The 23,433-nt window shown below is 44.6% G+C and overlaps 1 protein-coding gene across 2 annotated transcripts; it reads left to right on the top strand.

Moving 5' to 3' along the window:
- The first annotated feature begins 153 nt into the window (after positions 1-153).
- Positions 154-23,325, top strand: LOC135523268 (protein AF-17-like). Of its 2 annotated transcripts, XM_064949945.1 has the most exons (20): positions 154-474; positions 1,711-1,790; positions 1,962-2,016; positions 2,217-2,326; positions 3,829-3,932; positions 4,182-4,275; positions 4,626-4,745; positions 4,870-4,956; positions 5,304-5,454; positions 5,689-6,537; positions 7,124-7,323; positions 8,369-8,489; positions 11,430-11,496; positions 13,960-14,108; positions 14,709-14,921; positions 15,158-15,234; positions 16,479-16,843; positions 17,155-17,212; positions 19,846-20,034; positions 20,248-23,325. In XM_064949945.1, the coding sequence occupies exons 1-20, from the start codon at positions 366-368 to the stop codon at positions 20,281-20,283; spliced, it is 3,234 nt and encodes a 1,077-aa protein (XP_064806017.1). In that variant the 5' UTR covers positions 154-365; the 3' UTR covers positions 20,284-23,325. The 2 variants fall into 2 exon arrangements, with proteins under 2 accessions (XP_064806017.1, XP_064806016.1); XM_064949944.1 differs by lacking the exon at positions 20,248-23,325 and having other exon boundaries at positions 19,846-20,241.
- The last annotated feature ends 108 nt before the right edge of the window (positions 23,326-23,433 follow it).

Genomic DNA, 23,433 nt, shown 5'->3' with positions numbered 1-23,433 from the left:
TGCTTTTCGACAGCAGGAGATCGGGCTGTTTGGTCATTATAATGTAGAAAGGGAACATACATATTGTCATTGAGCATGGACAACTGAGGACACACAACTTCAAGGGATGGAAATATTGTCATCTTCACACCGTGAGACTATTCTGCAGATGTGGGCATGCGCACTGCATCGGTTCTACGGGGGACGGGAAGACATCACGGAAAAACTCGCTGTACCCGAAACCCCCACGCTGAAATTCATTCTTGGTTGCAGAGTAGCACGACTACCGACTACCATGTTTGATACACTGTTGAAGCCAGGGACTACTTGACACCCTGGCGATTTAAGTCGCCGCAAAACCGTATCAAATACCGTATGGGAACAGTATGCGGGAAATGGTTGGAGGTTGCTGCGTGTGTTCGGATGAGCGAGGCTGGGCTGAAAATCCTCTTGTATACTGTGATGGGCACGGGTGCAGCGTCGCTGTTCACCAGGGTAACTAGCTTGCTATACTACAATGTAATTACGGTATTGGGGGAAGGATGGGGTGGTGCGTGCCTACGTGCGTGCGTGTCTGTCTGTTTATGTGGGAGGGGGTGTTTTCCTTTAACACGCGTTGCCGTGGTGCGAGAGGGGACATATAACATTACATCGAGCCCTTATGGCGCCGGCTTTTGCGGTTTTGGTAGAATGGCTATTATTCGATCCAAAGTTACGCATCGTGGAAGCATTTGCTACTACTGGGGCAGCGGACTAGCTGGCCTATCGGGCCTTCCGGATTAAGTGTTTCCTCAACGATGCATCTGCATTCTTTGTTGACATTTTGTATCTCAGCCCTGCAGCAATGTAGCCACTCAATATGTCCATGAGTTTTGATTCGAAGAAGAGCCATGAATTGTGATTTAATGTGTACATCTTTACGGTTGTAAGGCTGTAAGAGTAGTGCACACCTTCGCAGTATATCCCCCGTGGCTTTTATTTATTGTGCTATGTAGGAAACATCAATAACAATATCGTCTGTGTCCGACACATGATACAATCTGAGTTTACAAACTGATATTCACGTCATAGTATTATAAATTAGGCTATGTCTTGCAAAGTAAAACCACTATGGTTGCGTTCAAACCGCCACCACTCTTTGAAAAAGGTGACCTACATCAATAGCCTATCAATATTGGGATCATCTCGGGAATAAGAAATATATAAATCATTGTGACACTTAACTTTATGCCCTGGCTATGCCTTCTCTCAATTTAGTGGCCTTGTGGTAAGAGTGTCTGTCCTGAAAGGTTGGGAGTTTGATTCAGTCATACCAAAGACTGTAAACTGGGTCCTGTTGCATCTCTGCTTGGCACTCAGCATTAAGGAGATAGATTGGGGGTAAAGCCCAGTGATAGACTAGCATCCTGTCCAGGGGGTGTACTTGTACATCAAGCTGCTTCGCGCTAAGGAAACAGGAGATTGGCTCTTGCTCCTATGAGTCGTTTCGGCTCGTACAAGCCAAGGCTTGTGTAAGGCTACTTACTTACTCTATGCTTGCTCTCAACAGTAAAAAAAAAAGATAAATTAAAAGTTGAATGTATACCAAGAAGTTAGTTAGTTAGTTACATAACTAAAGAGTTAGGTAACTTGTTTGTGTCTCATTCATTTGAGTGGTAGACTAATGATTTGTCTGTATTTGTGTCTTTATTTATGTGTGTGTGTGCGTGTGTGCGTGTGTGTGTGTCACAGCGTGCTATGGTATTGTCCAGGTGCCCACTGGCCCGTGGTTCTGTCGAAAATGTGAGTCTCAGGAGAGAGCTGCCAGAGTGGTGAGTATATATATCCCATATATCAATATATTATCCGTATACTCATTCAGATCTCTATCAATGTACTGGATATCCCTGCCTGTCGTAGTAAATAACACTGGTAATACAGTGTGCTATTGAAGCTACTGTGCGTAGTTGGTTATTGTGAGGTGTGCTCTCATTTCTCATCAGAGATGTGAGCTGTGCCCTCACAAAGATGGCGCCCTCAAGAGGACAGACAGTGGAGGTAAACTACTGGACGCTGACTTTCCTTCCTCTATTCTTCATCCTCCACTTTCCATCAATCCCTCCTTTCCTCCACGTTTCCCTTGTCTTACAATCATATAATGTGCCCGTGTTAATGTGTGTGTGTGTCTGTGTGTGTGTGTGTGTGTGCGTGCGTGCGTGCTTGTGTGTGTCTGTACTAATGTGAGCTGTTCTCTCCAGGCTGGGCTCATGTGGTTTGTGCACTCTACATTCCCGAGGTGCAGTTCGCCAACGTTCTCACCATGGAGCCTATCGTACTACAGTACGTCCCTCACGACAGATACATCAAGGTATTCGTCACTGTTCACTTCCACTTTTATAGCCTTGTTTGTCTTTTGTGAAGGACGTTCTGACCGTCATTTGAAATGCATTTTATTGGCCTAAAACGATTGAATGAATTTGGAGATATCGTTTCTTTAGCCAGAGTAAGTGGTTGTCCATCTCTGTACCTACCTTCAAAATTCCACACAAAGTTGTGAGGGCGTTTTTGTGATTTGCACGCAGTCATTAGTATACAGTATATTTTTGCACGGGGCAAAGCTTTCATGAGATCATCCAGAGTTTTTCCTAAGTCCTCTCTGCAAGTTTAGCCTTTAGAGTTGGCATCTGGATAGTCACGGGCCATGTATCCCACAATCGTCTGCATGCTTTCAGGCCTAATGGTCTTGAGTGATCGCTATTGTGGAAAAATCTATATTCAGCATATGCCCACCAGACAGATTTGTTTTTGAATGAAAGCTTTTATATGATTGGATTTACAGTTCTATTCGAGTCAATGGGAAGCTACGTAGACGCCTGCTGCTGAACGATAGTGGGTGCTCGTCTGGTAGTGGCCTCGCGTCACCATGTCAGGGGCAGCTACAGTAAATGGCTTGCACCTCTCTGGTCTGGGTTGTCAGAGCCATTCATCAAGGATTTGCTGCCCTGCATTCTCAGAGAGCGTTTGAGTGGACAATGGACCGTGTCCCAAATAGTACACGATCCCAAATGGGCCCTGGTCAAAAGTGGCTTTACCACACAGAGAATAGGGCGCCTTTTGGGACGCAGACAACGGGTGAAGGCTCAATAAGCCCACCATCCTCCCTCCCTCCTTTACAGTAGCTCCCTGTTTCCCTTTGGCCCATGATGCATATGGCTCACAAGGGGAGGAGGAGGGGGTAGATGAAGGGAAGGAGGGGGTAGATGAAGGGAAGAAGGGGTAGAAGAGAAGAAAGGTAAGGAGGCCCGCTGTTCTTTTGTCCAGCACCTGTTGCTAGGCAGACAGCCAGCCCCCTCTGTCTGGGTAATAACCGTAGGGTAGCCGTAGGGGAGCGAGGTGTGAAGAGGAGTAGGGGGGTAGAATGTTTCATAACAGGCTGCTATCAATGACAGGCTAGGGTTGGAGTCTGGGCACTGGTGAGGCCCATAGAGTTGAACAGTATCACACTGGCTGTGTCCCAAATGGAACCCTATTCTCTATGTCGTGCACTACTTTTGACCAGAGTATAGTGCACTACTTTTTAGCCCTATGGGCCCTGGTCAAAGGTAGTGCGCTCTATAGGGAATGGGATGCCATTTGGCATATATACAAATTGGTCGTTCCACCAATTAGGTAGTTAAGTAGTCATAACTTTTTATTTAATGCAAAAAAAAACAATAATTTCGTGGAACGACCCGATTTCCCTTCCATAGCTAAGTGTGCCCATTAGATCTGTGAGTGATTTCAGGTGGACATGACATCTGACGTTGATAAGAGGAGATCTGTTCTGGTCAGTCATCCTTCTGTTTCATCTTCCTCCTCCCCTCTCTGTAGACGTGTTATATCTGTGAGGACCATGGGCGAGAGAGCAAGGCTGCGTGTGGGGCCTGCATGACGTGCAACCGGCAGGGCTGTCGACAAGCCTTCCACGTCACCTGGTGAGTGGTCTGTGTGTGTGTGTGTGTGTGTGTGTGTGTGTGTGTGTGTGTGTGTGTGTGTGTGTGTGTGTGTGTGTGTGTGTGTGTGTGTGTGTGTGTGTGTGTGTGTGTGTGTGTGTGTGTGTGTGTGTGCGTGCGTGCGTGTGTGTGTGTGTTTGCGTGTGTGTGCGTGCGTGACTGTGAGTGCATGCTTTTGTGTGTGTGTGTGTGTGTCCTCTCCCATCTGTCTGACTGTCTGACCCTGTGCAGTGCTCAGATGGCTGGCCTGCTGTGTGAGGAGGAGGGCCCTGAGGCTGACAACGTCAAGTACTGTGGCTACTGCAAGCACCATTACATCAAGATGGTAAGAGACTGGCAGAGTTATTCAGGTCTCTTTTCAGCTTTCTAGGAGAGCTCCAGTTCTTATTTATTTCAATGGAATGAAATGTGTAAAATGTATTGTGTTGGGTATTAAGATGGCTTTGGAAAGGACTACCACTTCCTCTTGGTTTTGTAACATACACTTACTGCGTTGAGGAAGGCAAGGAGACATAGCTTTTCAAGGCAAGGAGAAATAGCCTCCGCCCCCTAGTTTCCCCTGTAGCTCTAGCCGATTGCCCGTCCAGCTATTGCCCCTATAGCTGTACTTGCCCCTGTGACCGTCACGGTTGGCAGCAGTGTGACTCTCTGCCTCTCCTCGGCGGGGTCCTGCAGCAGAGGAAGATGCGCTCCAGTGGAGAGAACACCGAACGCGGCTCCTTCGGCCACTCCAGGGGGGGCTCCACGTCCCCCGCCCAGGACAAACACGGCTCCCACCACCACAGGCTCAGGAAGGTGAGTGTCTTGTGTATTGTTGTGTACGTACTGAACGTGCATTTGACTATTGCTTGGTGCGGTTTGTATTGGAGTATTTGTAAGAATGCTCAAATCATCAGCCTCTCCCTTGGGTTTGATTCAGAGTCACAAGGACAAGGTGAGACAAAAGGAGAGGCATAAAAAGTCATCTGATGGTCTGGGGTCCTCACTATCCAGCAGTATGGACAAGGTAAAGCCAACCCCAATATGTACAGCCCTAAATGCCCTCAGTCTCTGTCTCTAACCTCTCTTAACTCTCTCTTTCTCTCTAGTCTTTCCCCACATCCACCAATCCTCTTCCACCATTGACCGAGTATAACCATTTGGTTTCCTAAATAGTTTGAACTATTGTGCGTTTCTAAGTGGATACATTTGAGAAAATGTTTTTTATTCAGGTCCTTGGTTGAACTCTCTAACAGGACCGTCTCGCAATACTTTCTAACGAGCGTAAAGGGCTATTAATCTATGACATCAAACCGCTTCTTGATCTCCAATGACACATTTTCCACCCGTGACCTCTCTGTGCTGTTGATTTAGTTGTCGTCGGGTCACCACAGCAACAAGGACAGCGAGGGGAATTTGAAGAGGTTGAGCTCTCACGGCCAGCTGGGACACCGCAGTAAGAAGACAGGAAGCATTGGCAAGAGCTGCTCCTCTTCCTCTTGCTCCTCCAGTCCCTTCAACACTGGTACAAAGCTAATCCTTTATGGGCCAATTAACCTGCCGTTTTGTGTCCAAGCAACTTCTCAGTCAGTTCTGTTTGTGAATAACCAACTCTCTAGTGCAGAACTCTTTGTTTTGGTATAACTTCACTGTGTTTGGTCTGAACGTGTGTTTTATAAGGGTTTAGGTATAACTGCACCGTATAGTGTTGTCTGGTTATTGTGCTGTGTTTAGGAATAACTACGGTGTGTATTCCCAGGTGGCGGCTCCCAAGACCTCCTCCCGTTCTCCTCTACCTCTCGTTTGGAGCGCGACCCCGACCGAGGAGCGGACGAGCACAGCGCTGAGGAGCCCCGGGACGAGCGGACCAGACGGACAGCGCCTGGGGAAGATGACGAGGAAGGGGAGGAGGAAAAGGAAGAAGAGAAAGAAGAGGAGGAGGAATTGGACAATAGTAAATACCACAACAAGGCCTCTCTGCAGCCCCCGGCCCTGACCCCGGTTGACGGACCTCACGGAGGGTCGTCGCAGGGTCACGAGAGGTCAGAGGGCGAGACCAACTCTTTCGAGACCAAGGTCACCATCTCCACCTTCGGCTCCGTCATGCGCATCACTTCCTCCTCGGGTGGGATAGGCAGCGGCAGCAGCAAGCTCCGCAAAATCACTTCCTCCTCCTCGGGGGACTACAAGCTTTCAAAGTCACTTCTCAAGTCCCCGCACCTAGCCACGCCCCCTATACTGGAGGAGGCCAACCTAGAGGAGGACAAGGCCACGCCCCCACCACCGCTGCCAACACACCGGGAGAGGAGGCACCGTGGCAACAAGAAGAGCCGGCACGGACCGGGGCGCCCGCGGGGGAGCAAGAACCGGGAGCGGATGGAGAGGCGAGAGGAGGAGTACCGTCACCACACGGCTCCTGCTCCACCTCCTTCCCTAACCTCCTCCTCCACCTCGTCCTCCTCGCTCTTCCCCAGCTCCTCCTCCCTCCCCCACACAGCGTACTCCTCCACCCTGCCCACCTCCTCCCTCTCCTCTTCCTTCCCCTCCTCCTCCACTTCCTCTAGCGTCAGTTTCTCCACAGGCCGCGGCAATACGCTGCTCGGCTCCGGTGAGTCTCTCACCAGATCCGTCTTGAGCGGGCGTAGTCTCTGTGTGGTAGCCCTCTCGCTTCCTGTGTGCACTTGCATGTGAAAATAATACACAGCACTTCTATGTATTGTGGCTGTGGATGATGAACGTACACATCATCAAGTATGTGTATTTAGAGATGTTCAGGAAGCAAGATGCCTCATTTAGAAAATGGCGGCCCGATTTAAGCTTGTACATATTTGCACTACAGAGAAAGAAAAGGATGAAGAGGAGTAAGAGATTGAGTAAAAATAAGAGGAAAGAACCCTTGTATGTATACCGCTTTTTGCTTATGACTTCTTGAGCAGAACTAGAAGTGCAGACTTTGCACGTGCGTCGTAAATCTTAGGTAGTTGGTGATCTGTAAAGAGATTTGTTAGATTGTGGTTTTGTGTTGTGTCAACATAGAGAGCATGTGCGTCAATGGCTGGGTTGACATCCTGCTTTTGCTCTACTCTGACAAGATATGACCTCAACAATTGTAGGTGTGTGGTTGTGTGTGTGTGTGTGTGTTCTATAAATGAATTGCATTTATGAATTAAGTCTGATATTATTCTCTTGGTTAGGAATCTACACCTGTCACGAGGGCCCTCTGTCTTTGAGTGGGGGTGTCTGTAGCACCCCTCTGTCTTTGAGTGGGGGTGTCTGTAACACCCCTCTGTCGTTGGGCGGAGGCGTATGTAGCACCGCTCTCTCTTCAGGACTCCTGCCATCTCACGTCTCCACGCTGTCACTTCAACCAGTCAACTCTGCCCTCAACCCACAGGTACTCGGGGAAAATCAACATCATGTCTGCGTTCGAGCCTTAACCCGCGACGTTCAGGCTCTACCCTACCCAGGCCCGGTTACTTCTGCCAAATTTAAGGCCCGGCCCTGGCCAAAATCAGAAATAACTTCCTGCGTTAGTCAATCCATTAGCCGCTCCTCTCTGTCTGTCACGAGCTCCCTGCTCTGCTCATGGCGGCTCTGAGTCTGTGAGTATCCATAGCAACGGCTCCGCTTGGGCTACTCTGCTCAATGAGGAGGCATGAGAGAGCAGTTAGCTGTTAGATACTTTTCGTCACTCGAAACTCTGTGAAATAATCTCTCCGGCCTTATATTTGATGAGGGGGAAGCACTTCTGACATCATGTTGCGAGCTTAGCCAGATATGACTGTACTGCGCAGCAGAGCACGAGCAAATGGCTCAGCTTCAACATTTTTGTCATCAATTTGGTGATACCCAGGCCCGGCACGTACCCTAGTTATTGATGAAAAAACAGGCCCCACCCGGCCCTAATTCCCATGTATAATGTCAGAGCCTGTCGAGCTCGGGTCAGGTAGCAGAGCTTTCGTCTTCTTAGAAATGGCACACTATTACCTATATACAGATGTATGATCTTCATTTGAGCCAGTTTGCTACAGCAGAAAAAGTATCCTGCTTCTACAGGAAATATTTATTATTGTGTGGATTTTAATTAATGGACACTTTTGTAGGAGTTGATAGGTTTTTTCGAAAAGAAGTCTGACATTTCAAAGTGGAAATGACACATTTCGGGCGCCTTTTTAAACCTCAAATACACGACAAGTTAAACATGTGTTGATAGTGACAGTTCTCCTGCAACAGGGTGATCAAATTAAGATCCTACATCTGTACTGCACTACTTTTGACCAGGGCCCATAGGCATAGGAATATATAGTGCCATTTGAAACGCAGCCCATGACTGAGCTTATCAACGATATCATGTTACAACTAAAATAGTATCCCACATGTATTCAGTTGCCAGGTAAATGAGAACCTAACTTTGTGCTGTGTGTGTTAAACCCTTGTAGGTGCATGTTCCATGTTCCAGTTCTTCCTACAGCCTCAGCTCCTCTCAGCCATTTGGCAGGGTCTTTTCTACTGCCCGTACACTGCCCTCACTACTGAGCCAAGCCCAGACCTCACTTCAAGGTAACACACACACACACACACACTCGTTAGTGAGATACTTATGTTTGCTATGAAGTTACATAGGGGAGAGTGGGGTAAATTGAGACAAAGGGGAAGGTTGAGCCACGTGGAAAAAGTGGTTAGCAAGTTAGGTAAAAATACATTTACGTCAAATGAATTTATTGTGTTAGAGGTTACATGATGCTTGTATCTAAAACAAAATGGACAATTTTAAAGATTGTTCTTTACATCAGTTTGGGTCTCTATAAGCTTCAGTATGAGATCCTAAACCGAGCATGAAAGGGCATCATTTTGTGTGTGGGATAATATAGTCAAAATGTTTCCATGGGGTGAGTTGAGCCAATGACCATGGGGTAAGTTGAGCCAATGACCATTGGGGTAAGTTGAGCCAATGACCATTGGGGTAAGTTGAGCCAATGACCATGGGGTAAGTTGAGCCAATGGTCATGGGGTGAGTTGAGCCAATGACCATTGGGGTAAGTTGAGCCAATGGTCATGGGGTAAGTTGAGCCAATGGTCATGGGGTAAGGTGAGCCAATGGCCATGGGGTAAGTTGAGCCAATGGTCATGGGGTAAGTTGAGCCAATGGTCATGGGGTGAGTTGAGCCAATGGCCATGGGGTGAGTTGAGCCAATGGCCATGGGGTAAGTTGAGCCAATGGTCATGGGGTGAGTTGAGCCAATGGCCATGGGGTGAGTTGAGCCAATGGTCATGGGGTAAGTTGAGCCAATGGCCATGGGGTAAGTTGAGCCAATGGTCATGGGGTAAGTTGAGCCAATGGTCATGGGGTGAGTTGAGCCAATGGCCATGGGGTGAGTTGAGCCAATGGCCATGGGGTAAGTTGAGCCAATGGTCATGGGGTAAGTTGAGCCAATGGTCATGGGGTAAGTTGAGCCAATGGTCATGGGGTAAGTTGAGCCAATGGTCATGGGGTAAGTTGAGCCAATGGTCATGGGGTAAGTTGAGCCAATGGTCATGGGGTAAGTTGAGCCAATGGTCATGGGGTGAGTTGAGCCAATGGCCATGGGGTAAGTTGAGCCAATGGCCATGGGGTAAGTTGAGCCAATGGTCATGGGGTAAGTTGAGCCAATGGTCATGGGGTAAGTTGAGCCAATGGCCATGGGGTAAGTTGAGCCAATGACCATGGGGTAAGTTGAGCCAATGACCATGGGGTAAGTTGAGCCAATGACCATGGGGTAAGTTGAGCCAATGGTCATGGGGTGAGTTGAGCCAATGGCCATGGGGTAAGTTGAGCCAATGGCCATGGGGTAAGTTGAGCCAATGGTCATGGGGTGGGTTGAGCCAATGGCCATGGGGTAAGTTGAGCCAATGGCCATGGGGTAAGTTGAGCCAATGGTCATGGGGTAAGTTGAGCCAATGGTCATGTGGTAAGTTGAGCCAATGACAAGTTGAGCAAATTGAAGTGTTTTCTTCCCAGGCAGAAAAAAAATCAAGGCATTATCTCAGGGATATGAGTTAACAACAGGGCCTTAGGTGTAAAGCCTCTGTTAAAAGATGCTTTAAATGATTAAAAGACAAAAAGCGATTGTGATTGTGTTGAATTGTGTTCTGGGAAATTAAGATAGGCATGGTTTTAATAAGGTATTTTTTAAATATTTAATTTAGTACAGAAATGTGTATGCGGCTTAACTTACCCTGTCCCACAGCTCAACTTAACTTACCCTGTCCCACAGCTCAACTTAACCTACCCTGTCCCACAGCTCAACTTAACTTACCCTGTCCCACAGCTCAACTTAACCTACCCTGTCCCACAGCTCAACTTAACTTACCCTGTCCCACAGCTCAACTTAACTTACCCTGTCCCACAGCTCAACTTAACTTACCCTGTCCCACAGCTCAACTTAACTTACCCTGTCCCACAGCTCAACTTAACCTACCCTGTCCCACAGCTCAACTTAACCTACCCTGTCCCACAGCTCAACTTAACCTACCCTGTCCCACAGCTCAACTTAACCTACCCTGTCCCACAGCTCAACTTAACTTACCCTGTCCCACAGCTCAACTTAACTTACCCTGTCCCACAGCTCAACTTAACCTACCCTGTCCCACAGCTCAACTTAACCTACCCTGTCCCACAGCTCAACTTAACTTACCCTGTCCCACAGCTCAACTTAACTTACCCTGTCCCACAGCTCAACTTAACTTACCCTTTCCCACAGCTCAACTTAACTTACCCTGTCCCACAGCTCAACTTAACTTACCCTGTCCCACAGCTCAACTTAACTTACCCTGTCCCACAGCTCAACTTAACTTACCCTTTCCCACAGCTCAACTTAACTTACCCTGTCCCACAGCTCAACTTAACTTACCCTGTCCCACAGCTCAACTTAACTTACCCAGTCCCACAGCTCAACTTAACTTACCCTGTCCCACAGCTCAACTTAACTTACCCTGTCCCACAGCTCAACTTAACTTACCCTGTCCCACAGCTCAACTTAACTTACCCTGTCCCACAGCTCAACTTAACTTACCCTGTCCCACAGCTCAACTTAACAGCTCAACTTAACTTACCCTGTCCCACAGCTCAACTCAACTTACCCTGTCCCACAGCTCAACTTAACCTACCCTGTCCCACAGCTCAACTTAACTTACCCTGTCCCAGAGCTCAACTTAACTTACCCTGTCCCACAGCTCAACTTAACTTACCCTGTCCCACAGCTCAACTTAACCTACCCTGTCCCACAGCTCAACTTAACTTACCCTGTCCCACAGCTCAACTTAACTTACCCTGTCCCACAGCTCAGCTAAGTTGTGCGAAGAGACCACTTTTTTTTGGACAAGCAATGTTTTCAAAAGAGAAAGACATGGTATGTTTCCCTTGACGGAGTGATGCTGAATGTAAAGAACGGCTCAACCTACCCCAGTCTCCCCTACTGTAGCTCCCTGGTAGTTTATCAGGATTGCTCTCTCTCCTCTCAGAGTCCGAGATGGACGACTGTCGCTTCCCATGTCACGACAACTCGCCACGAGAGAGCCTTTCCTCACAGTAAGTTTCTGTTTGACTCTACTCTCACTGTTATCAACACTGTTCTCTCTCACTGTCACTATCAACACTGTTCCCTCACTGTCACTATTAGCACTGTTCTCTCACTGTCACTATCAACACTGTTCTCTTTCACTGTCACTATCAGCACTATTCTCTCATACTGTCACTATCAACACTGTTCTCTCTCACTGTCACTATCAACACTGTTCTCTCTCACTGTCACTATCAACACTGTTCTCTCTCACTGTCACTATCAACACTGTTCTCTCTCACTGTCACTATCAACACTATTCTCTCTCACTGTCACTATCAACACTGCTCCCTCACTGTCACTATTAGCACTGTTCTCTCACTGTCACTATCAACACTGTTCTCTTTCACTGTCACTCTCAGCACTATTCTCTCATACTGTCACTATCAACACTGTTCTCTTTCACTGTCACTATCGACACTTTTATCTCTCACTGTCACTATCCACACTGTTCTCTCTCACTGTCACTAGCAATACTATTCTCTCTCACTGCCACTATCAACACTGTTCTCTCTCACTGCCACTATCAACACTATTCTCTCTCACTGTCACTATCAATACTATTCTCTCTCACTGTCACTATCAGCACTATTCTCTCATACTGTCACTATCAACACTGTTCTCTTTCACTGTCACTATCGACACTTTTATCTCTCACTGTCACTATCCACACTGTTCTCTCTCACTGTCACTAGCAATACTATTCTCTCTCACTGCCACTATCAACACTGTTCTCTCTCACTGTCACTATCAACACTGTTCTCTCTCACTGTCACTATCAACACTATCTCTCTCACTGTCACTATCAACACTGTTCTCTCTCACTGTCACTATCAACACTATTCTCTCTCACTGTCACTATCAACACTGTTCTCTCTCACTGTCACTATCAACATTGTTCTCTCTCACTGTCACTATCAACACTGTTCTCTCATACTGTCACTATCAGCACTGTTCTCTCATACTGTCACTATCAACATTGTTCTCTCTCACTGTCACTATCAACACTGTTCTCTCATACTGTCACTATCAGCACTGTTCTCATACTGTCACTATCAACACTGTTCTCTCTCACTGTCACTATCAACACTGTTCTCTCATACTGTCTCTATCAACACTGGTCTCTCATACTGTCACTATCAACACTGTTCTCTCTCACTGTCACTATCAACACTATTCTCTCTCACTGTCACTATCAACACTGTTCTCTCTCACTGTCACTATCAACACTGTTCTCTCATACTGTCACTATCAACACTGTTCTCTCTCACTGTCACTATCAACACTATTCTCTCATACTGTCACTATCAACACTGTTCTCTCTCACTGTCACTATCAACACTGTTCTCTCATACTGTCACTTTTACTTGTGTATACTTTACCATTCCATTTCAATCTGTCTCTTGTGTACCAACGTTATTCCATTTCATTCTGTCTCTTGTGTACCAACGTTATTCCATTTCATTCTGTCTCTTGTGTACCAACGTTATTCCATTTCATTCTGTCTCTTGTGTACCAACGTTATTCCATTTCAATCTGTCTCTTGTGTACCAACGTTATTCCATTTCATTCTGTCTCTTGTGTACCAACGTTATTCCATTTCATTCTGTCTCTTGTGTACCAACGTTACTCCATTTCATTCTGTCTCTTGTGTACCAACGTTATTCCATTTCATTCTGTCTCTTGTGTACCAACGTTATTCCGTTTCATTCTGTCTCTTGTGTACCAACGTTATTCCATTTCATTCTGTCTCTTGTGTACCAACGTTATTCCATTTCATTCTGTCTCTTGTGTACCAACGTTATTCCATTTCATTCTGTCTCTTGTGTACCAACGTTATTCCATTTCATTCTGTCTCTTGTGTACCAACGTTATTCCATTTCATTCTGTCTCTTGTGTACCAACGTTATTCCATTTCATTCTGTCTCTTGTGTACCAACGTTATTCCATTTCATTCTGTCTCTTGTGTACCAACGTTATTCCATTTCATTCTGTCTCTTGTGTACCAACGTTATTCCATTTCATTCGGTCTCTTGTGTACCAACGTTATTCCATTTCATTCTGTCTCTTGTGTACCAACGTTATTCCATTTCATTCTGTCTCTTGTGTACCAACGTTATTCCATTTCATTCTGTCTCTTGTGTACCAACGTTATTCCATTTCATTCTGTCTCTTGTGTACCAACGTTACTCCATTTCATTCTGTCTCTTGTGTACCAACGTTATTCCATTTCATTCTGTCTCTTGTGTACCAACGTTATTCCATTTCATTCTGTCTCTTGTGTACCAACGTTATTCCATTTCATTCTGTCTCTTGTGTACCAACGTTATTCCATTTCATTCGGTCTCTTGTGTACCAACGTTATTCCATTTCAATCTGTTTCTGTTCTCTGTAGCCATATGCCTGTTCATTTACCACTGTTATTCTCTCAGGTCTCCTATGAGCTGTCTGCCTCTACTGTTTGACCAGAGGGAGGGTGTGGGCCCTGGGGTCAGAGGGCGCCCTGAAAACGTCCCTCCATCCAGCTCCCACATAGAGCTCCTCCTGGAGAAGCATGGCAACGGAGAGATGGGTGCCAACAGTAAGTACACTGGGATTCTTTGTGGCAGTCTATAATATATCTTCATTCTCTGAGGATTTTCAGTTGGTCTTTTTTGGGCGATGTGTCTGCCTTTGTGACAGAGTCGGTCATACACACCCGATGTGAAATGTATTTTTGGACCCTTTGAAGAGGAAGTGGATTCTTATCAACCCGAGTCAGTCTGATACGCCTGCTTTCAGATCCTTTAAAATGCGCTGTGCTGTTCTGCGATGATCATTAGTGTATCATGGCCGGTAGCGGCAGGTAGACTAGGGGTTAGAGCATTGGGCCAGTAAATCCGAAAGGTTGCAAGTTCAAATCCCTGAGCTGACCAGGTAAAAATCTGTCGTTCTATCCCTGAACAAGGCAATTAACCCACTGTTCCTAGGCCATCATTGTAAATAAGAATTTGTTCTTAACTGACTTGCCTAGTTAAAAAAATATATATTTAAAATAAAATGGCTTAGTATGGAAACTGTAACAAAAAAATGAAACTGGCTCTAATACAGTGCTCTACACTCACTCACTTTCTTTCCTACCCCTTTTCCCGGTCTCTTCCCCCCTCTCCCTCCCCTTTCCATCTCTCTCTCTCTCCACCAGTTGTAGAGATGCTCCAGTCCCTCCACTCGCTGCAGCAGGAGAACCAGCGTCTCCAGGACCAGATTCTCAGCCTGACGGCCAAGAAGGAGCGGCTGCAGCTGCTCAACGTGGAGATGGCCTGTCCCTTCCCCCCGCAGGTCCATCACTCCCACCACTCCGCCCAGGGCCTAGTGCCCACCACCACCCACATCAGCTTCCTCTCCTCCGCACACGGTCAGACTCAGGAAACCCTCCTCTCATTCACCTCCTCTCAGAAGCTTCCCATCCTCCTTAACTCATTCGTTGATAGAGTCAGTTTGCTAGTCTGGAAAAGAGTGTCACCATCCCCCAAAACAAACCTTGTTTTTGTCATTATAATCTAGACAGTTGTGTGTTGTGTTTTTTTTTTGTAGTTGGTTCCCTGTCCCTGTATCTATATCCCTATGTGTGTACCTCTCTTGTCCCTATAGACCCCCTCAGCACCAATAAGAGTCCCCTGTCTAAATGCTGCTTCCTGAATGATACCTCCTTCATCACCTCATCCGAGGTGAGAACTCCTTTGTGCCCACCACGCCTTACTTAGTACTGGCCAACACCTGAACCCACTGTGTAGTTACTTATACAATACTCTTGCCCTTTATCGCCAACTGTAGCATTAAAGGGGATATCTGGGTTTCATTTCCAATCAAACGTGCTGCCTCTACTTGTTTGTACATTGAGTAGCAACGGTCATCTAAATTGCTAAAAATGCAACAGAAGGACAATGGATGAAGATACTCATCTTACTGGCTCGGACGAATAATCAGTTTAGGGATTTTGGTAGGAATTCAGGTATTCAATTTATTGTAAAATGTCACTTTTTTTATTAGAATGCACTCATATATAAATGTTCTTATTGTATTAGGTATTTTGGGGGATATTTTGTGTTAAAATAAAGACAATTCTATATGCGTCGTTTGCATAAATACAGGAGGTTTTATTTGCATATAGGGATAAATTAACATAAAGGGGTGGCACAGGGCTGCAACCCCCAAACACGACCTCTGTCGACCCTGCCTGCACTCACCTGCGCTGGCTTAACTGCCCCTGTTGTTCTCACGTTCCCTTGCATAATTCAACAAGTGTGTCAATAGCAGGATACCCTCAGAGTGAAAATCAACACGCTTCACTCTAGATTACACCTATCTAAACATACTTTACATTTGCAAGATCAAACTAATATCACTATAATCCGAGTGTTCATTTCCGGAAGATGCTTTCATTTCAGAGCGTCTAATTTGTAAACATTTCAACTGTATTAAATGATTACTTTTCCAAATTCCGCAAAAAAATGAACACCCATTAAAAGAAAGTTATTTTTCTTGTGATGGAGGTGTCAAGATGGTGCGTTAAATCCCTAATCAAGCTTTAGCGTTTTTTACAGAATCAGTGTAAAGACGATGCATTTCATTGAGGCCATTTTAGCCATTACCAGAGTGTGTTTGACAGGTCATTACGAACATTAACGGGAAAAAACAACAGGCATAATCAAGAGTATGAAAGAGTCACAGGAGTAAAATGAAAGCAATTGATCCAGCGAAATTTAAGTGACAAGTGGATTTTCACCCCTCAAACACAGGAAGTAGATGGGTGAAAAAGACAAATCCTCAGGTGGGCGGGGCATGCGTGTTACTACATTTGAGGGAATGTTAATATATGAAATATGGGGAAATGAAACTCACAGATTTCACCTTTAGATGAACCATAACTGTCCTAATAGTTTTACAATGTGTTTTTCTCTTCCGACTCTAGGAGCTCCACTCTGGTAGTCCCTCCCGCAGTAGCTCCTCCCTCTCCTTCCAGAGCACTCCGCCCCCACAGCAGAGTCCCGCCTCTTTCGGCCAGCCCTTGCTGAACGGGCTGGGTGGGCGGGGTTTGACTGACAGCCTGGGGGGCCTCAGTCAGGCCAGCAGTTCCATGGTGGGCGGGCTCATGGTCTCCCTAGCAGGAAGTCCCCAGCTGAACATGAACGGCGTGCTGGGCAGCCTGAACGGGGTGATCCAGTCACCTGTCCAGAACGGACCCCAGCCCACCCTGCCGGCCCTGCGGCCCCAGCCTCCTCCTTTGGGCCCCCAGGGACTGGCACAGGGCCTGCAAATCCCCAAGAGCATGAGTCCGTGAGTACCTTCTCTCTGTCTGATCACCAGAAAAGTATAATGGTTGGTGATACTGTTGGTTGATTGTTTTGTGCGGATGTTGTTTGTTGATTGCTGTTGATCAGTTGTTGTTGTTGTGATAGCCACGGCCATTCTTTTTGTGACAGGGATACATTTTTATATCGTCTTGTTGTGACTGGCTGTGCTGACTGATTCTGGTCTAGACTGTTACTGTAATTGATTTTTGTTGTGACTAATGGGTTGACTGGGTAAGTGTTGTTTGGACTGGAAGAGTCACATGATGAGTAATATTGAACATGGTTGTGTTTCAGGTCTTCCCTCCTGTCTGAGCAGCAGAAGCAGCTCCTTCTCCAGCAGCACTTCACTCCAGTAAAGACTCTACCATGCCGTACAAACACACTCAGACATGCAAACACTTGCAGTACATGCTCTTGATGTTTGGTAACGCAATACAACACAACCATGATGATAAGATGGGTCATCGTAAGAAGTTAAAATAAAGCTGAAACCGTATTAATGGATGAATTATCAGGACCGAAATAAGAGATACAGTTGAAGTAGGAAGTTTACGTACACTTAGGTTGGAGTCATTAAAACTAGTTTTTTCAACCACTCCACTAAATTTTTGTTAACAAACTATAGTTTTGGCAAGTCGGTTAGGACATCTTCTTTGTGCATGACACAAGTCATTTTCCCAACAATTGTTTACAGACAGATTATTTCGCTTATAATTCACTGTATCACAAGTCCAGAGGGTCAGAAGTTTACATACTCGAAGTTGACTGTGCCTTTAAACAGCTTGGAAAATTCCAGAAAATTATGTCATGGCTTTAGAAGCTTCTGATAGGATAATTGACATAATTTGAGTTAATTGGAGGTGTACCTGTGAATGTATTTCAAGGCCTACCTTCATACCCAGTGTCTCTTTGCTTGACATCATGGGAAAATCAAAAGAAATCAGCCAAGACCTCAAAAAATCAATTGTAGATCTCCACAAGTCTGGTTCATCCTTGGGAGCAATTTCCAAACGCCTGAAGGTACCACGTTCAATTGTACAAACATTAGTACGCAAGTATTAACACCATGGGACCACTCAGCCGTCATACTGCTCAGGAAGGAGACGTGTTCTGTCTCCTAGAGATGAACGGACTTCGGTGCGAAAAGTGCAAATCAATCCCAAAACAACAGCAAAGGACCTTGTGAAGATTCTGGAGGAAACAGGTACAAAAGTACCTATATCCACAGTAAAACGAGTCCTATATCGACATAACCTGAAAGGCTGCTCAGCAAGGAAGATGCCACTGCTCCAAAACCGCCATAAAAAGCCAGACTACAGTTTGCAACTGCACATGGGGACAAAGAGGCAGCATCATGTTGTGGGGGTGCTTTGCTGCAGGAGGGATTGGTGCACTTCACGAAATAGATGGCATTGTGAGTGAAATAATGTGGATATATTGAAGCAACATCTCAAGACATCAGTCAGGAATTTAAAGCTTGTTCGCAAATGGGTCTTCCAAATGGACAACAACCCCAAGCAAACTTCCAAAGTTGTGGCAAAATGGCTTAAGGACAACCAGGTCAAGGTATTGGAGTGGCCATCACAAAGCCCTGACCTCAATCCTATAGAAAGTTTGTGGGCAGAACTGAAAAAAACGTGTGTGAGCAAGGAGGCCTACAAACCTGACACGGTTACACCAGCTCTGTTGGAGGAATGGGCCAAAATTCAACCATCTTATTGTTCGAAGCTTGTGGAAGGCTACCTGAAACGTTTGACCCAAGTTAAACAATTTAAAGGCAATCAAATACTAATTGAGTGTATGTAAACTTCTGACCCAGTGGGAATGTGATGAAAGAAATAAAAGTTTAAATAAATAATTCTCTCTACTATTATTCTGACATTTCACATTCTTAAAATATAGTGGTGATCCTAACTGACCTAATACAGGGATTTCTTTCACTAGGATTAAATGTCAGGAATTGTGAAAAACTACGTTTAAATGTATTTGGCTACGGTGTGTGTAAACTTCCGACTTCTACTGTACATTATTAAAATATAGCTGTGAGCAGCAATGAACGGGGTTCACAGGATGACAAAAAGGACAGAAGATCACTCGATCATGTAGGAATTATCTTCCTTTATGTGCAATCATGATTCTAAATACAACATCTGGAGTGTATCTGACGTGGTTCATGAGATGATTTTGAGCATTAGTGTTACAAATGCAAAGTATTAGTTATTAATAGTTTCCTTGTTTTTTTATATATATTACCAAATTCAGTGTGGTTCGTCTTAGGGGTGTCTATGATAGTGATGACAAGTTTGAAGTTGATGGGCCACTGTGGATTGGAATTGCAGTGTTTTAAATGGACGTGTAATATCTGATTTTTTCTTTGGAGCTTGGCTTGTTAGGGGGCGCTATAGGTTGAGGTTGGATAGGATGAGTCTGGAGGTGAGGTGGCAGAGGTGATTGGTAGCGGCTGCAGCCCTGGAATGGCAGCCCATTGCTGGTGGTTCAGGTATTGCCTGACCTTGATCGGGTGTAGCTAATGCCAACGCTGGGAGCTGCGTTGGTGTATTGTTTCGGACTGGAATTTGTGCTAGAAGGTGCCATCTGAAACCTCAGCTTCTCCAAAACTACTCCATGATTTTCGACAGTTGTCTTTAAAGCTTGCACCATAGCCAGGAGCTGTTGGATTGGATTGTCCTGACCTATGATGGACGAGGTCATGAGTTGTCTTTGGTTTTTGCCCAAGTTATTCATGGCCTCTAGTTTCTCTGTTCCAAATTATTTTAAAAGGTTACCAATCTGATTGACTGTTAACCCCTAATTATTCAATGAGTGTGACCATGGTCAGGTTTATTTTGGTCCCCAAAAATAAATGGAGAAAAAAAACAGCATATGCTGCAGTCTTTTTCTGGCCCGGCACCGGTAGATTCATTTTGGATGTGCATATCACTGCCCATGTTCAAGTCCCTTATATCTTTGGGCTGTGTGTCTCAGGAGCAGCAGCTGGTGGTCTATCAGATGCTGCAGCAGCAGTGGCAGAGGGAGCTACAGCGCCTCACACTGACCGGGGCCCTCACCTCCACCCCCACTGCCCAGTCCCCAAACCTGGGGGCCTCGCCCCTGCAGGGTGGCCAGGGAAACCCCCTCTTCGGCCTGCAGGAGAATGCACTTCACAAGCCCGGGGTGAGTGCCGATATGCAGTTGTTCGAGACTCCTTATTTGAATAGGCCATTGTATATGTCAATTCACAATCGACTGAAGCTTTAAAATATAAACCTTTCTTCAAGGTTGACTTGCTTTGTAATGCTGTTAAACCTGAGGATATAATGTTGATACATGTATGTGTTGGCCAAACATCTAAACTCACAGGTCAGTTTTAAATGTGTTTCATTTCAGGGGGTGGGAGAGAAGGGCGGAGACAACAATGGCTGATATGTTATCTTCGTGTCTGAACTGTTGCAGCTATAACAGCAGCCATAGCAGCAGCTATAACAGCAGCTATAACAGCAGCTATAACAGCAGCTATAACAGGGGAAAGGAAAGTAATTGAGCTGTTCCATCAGAAACTAATGTCACCTTTAATCTCCATCTGAAAGACTCTTGAACTCTCGGTCTTCTATCATCTCTGTCTTTCCCCCTCTTTTATGAATGTATAATGGAATCGATTTAAACGGTTATGTTTTATTTCTTATGCATTGAATTCCTTTTATTTGAGGACGTTTTTTTTTCTTCCAGGTCTGTGTGTGTGTAGGCAGCTTTCAGAGAGCATGAATACGGTGGTCTGTAATTGAATTGCACTAATCTGTTTGCTAGACCAATTGGGTTCACTCTTGTAGCAAGAGCCAGAGATTCTGGTGTCCTGACGGTAAATGTGGAGAGTATTGGGGTCCAGCATAGAAATTGGACTCTGGTGATCAATTCCAAATCAACCCCTAGCCGCTACTCTCAAGGCACTTCCTGAGATCTGAAATGATTCGATGAGCGTAAAACAACATGATGACTATTCCACCTAGCCAATCAGAAGACATGGTAAACTTTAAACCTATCCAATCCTTTTAGATCTCCTGGAGTGCCTATGGGTCGGGCTAAGTGTCGACTTGGAATTTGGGTGTGAGTGTTTTGGGCCAAAGTGTCCTTAGGCCATAACATTACTGAAGCACTGACCCTCCACTTAAGCAATTATACCCCTGTGGAACCAATGTATCCCTCTAAACATCCTTGTTGAGGACAATCTGTCTGAAACATCTCTAAACATCAACTGTCTTCCTCAAGGTCTGTCTTCCTTTCATTTTCTTCCCTCCCATATATTATACAACTATGATATTCCTATTCTATCCTATTAAATGTCACAGCTACAGGCTGGCATCAAATGATCTGGGGACTGGCATTGACAGTGTAGAGTGCGAACTATGCCTCAGTCCACCCCTGAGAATTTAGAGAGAATGTATGATCTTCAATATGTGTGCCGCTGCCAAGATTAATCAAACGAAACCAAACATTTGAAAATTGTCCCAAGTAAATATGTAAGAAATTAATATTTTTGTTTCCTCAACCCATGTGTACTTTGCTGATGATATAACCTAATAAGGGACATTTGGATACTTGGAATTGATAAGTTAATGATTGATTAGTATGAATATTTTGCACTCTATCCTGAAGTGTTAGTGTTTTCTTATTCGTTTCTGTTGTACATATTGTTCTGTTGATGCCCGGGAAACTAGTTGTTCTTTTAGCAATACTGTATAGTTGTCAATGCCTTAAAATAACGCTAGAATTACTGAGGAACATTCAACTCACACTTAACAGCCAAAAGGCAGCTTCTTTTGTCTTTTTCATTTCTTAATCTAGTTTTTGTTCTGGTTACATTTACCGTTATTTCAGATTTTGGTGAAAGCACTCCTTTCAATCTTACCATTTATACTATCGATAGGCAACGGTGATAATGTCAACAATTGTAAAATGAAAATATGTTTATTGGTAAGTCTCAAATCATCTGTAAATTGTGTCTTAAGATGCTGCTCAGTGTTTTAGAAGAACTGACAAGCAACATCCCATGTTAGATGGTATCACTTGACTTTGTCTTAAGATCTATAGAAATGCGGTCATAGTAATGACATAGCAGTCATGGTATTTGTGACTATGTTCTTATACATCTGTGACTCAAACTCTTATTGGTGTCATCAGGTTCAAATGTTGATTCAATTGTCATCAGGTGACTTTATCTGTTATGATACGACTGCCCATGACATCTGTTACGTCATTCTAGTAACACTTATTATGTACAGTATGTCTTACTACTGAGATCATGATGTCAAGTATGTAACTCTAATATGTAACTTTCTTTACTACATCTCCTTTCCTGTGTGGCACCTAACACCAGGTCCTTCTGTGCTGGGATCAAGCTAATCTATTAACATTGGCCATTCTCCCAGGTCTTGTAACTCACTGTTAGACTGGAATAATATTTTTCCTTTGCGGTGTTCGTTACTAATCTTATTCACTCATTTCCTCATTTAACTACGGTCAACGATCATTCCCAAATGTGGGTTAGTTTTCCATTTGCGACCTCGATATTGACCTCCCCGTACATGTGATATCCGGTAAGTATTAGATCTGTTCTGTTTTTGTTGTTAGTTTAACAGTGAGGAGCTTTCAAGCGACTATTGTTAGTTGGTTAAAATGCTGTAGCAACGAGACGATAGGAGAATGTTAACGTTGACAACACATGAGCCTATTCCGCCACATTGACAAGGACTTCCGAAGGAGATCTGCGGTTGAACAAGTACGTCCTTATGAGTTGTTGTACGATTAAGGTATAAAAAAAAAAATCTAGGAAAGAACATGTCAAAGAGGTTGTTTTGACTGAAAGAGTACCTCGAAGGAATCTTGAAAGGGAATCTTTCCCATGTTGCACTGGGGCAATTTGGCCCAATAAATGTAAATCTTTTTTTTATATATATATACTTTTTTTTTTATTGTTTGAGTGCAAATTGTATACTTAAATGTGTTTGTGTATAGACACATTCATTTTCTAAGCTTTGAAGTTTGGGTAACCAAGATAATCCATGTTATTATGTAGGTATGTTGTTATGTGTATCTGTTATGTATTACATCATATTTAAGCACCTCTCTCTCAATGAAGTTTGACGAAAATGGAACTAACTTCTTGGGACATAAAATGCATGAAATGCAGTTAAGTCTCGCAAATCAGTAGCTAAATACCAAGTTTGACTACGCATAGTTTTTAAATGCACTGTTCTCAAAAAATGTTTTATGAAATTTAAGTTGAGCACTGCATTTAAGAAAAGACAAGCATTGTTGTCAATGTACAGTGTATTTGTTAGAGAGAATTAATCAATGAATTTGCCAATATTCAGATTTAATGCCCTGTAAAGTATTTTGATATTTTTGTGTAAAAATTAAGGTACAATTAAGACGACTGAACTTTTACTGTCAATAAATGTATTTTACTGAGTTGATTTGCATGTTCTCTTGGTTTCAAAGCTTTATTTACAGACCGCAGCATTGACAAAGTCCTTGTGTGCATCACTTACTTGAAGCAGCCTGTCATAATGCCTTCAT

This window comes from Oncorhynchus masou, chromosome 4 (genome assembly GCF_036934945.1).
Source record: "Oncorhynchus masou masou isolate Uvic2021 chromosome 4, UVic_Omas_1.1, whole genome shotgun sequence".
NCBI lineage: Eukaryota > Metazoa > Chordata > Actinopteri > Salmoniformes > Salmonidae > Oncorhynchus > Oncorhynchus masou.
The sequence above is the reverse complement of the archived record's forward strand: the minus strand, read 5'-3'. Positions and strand labels throughout refer to the sequence as shown.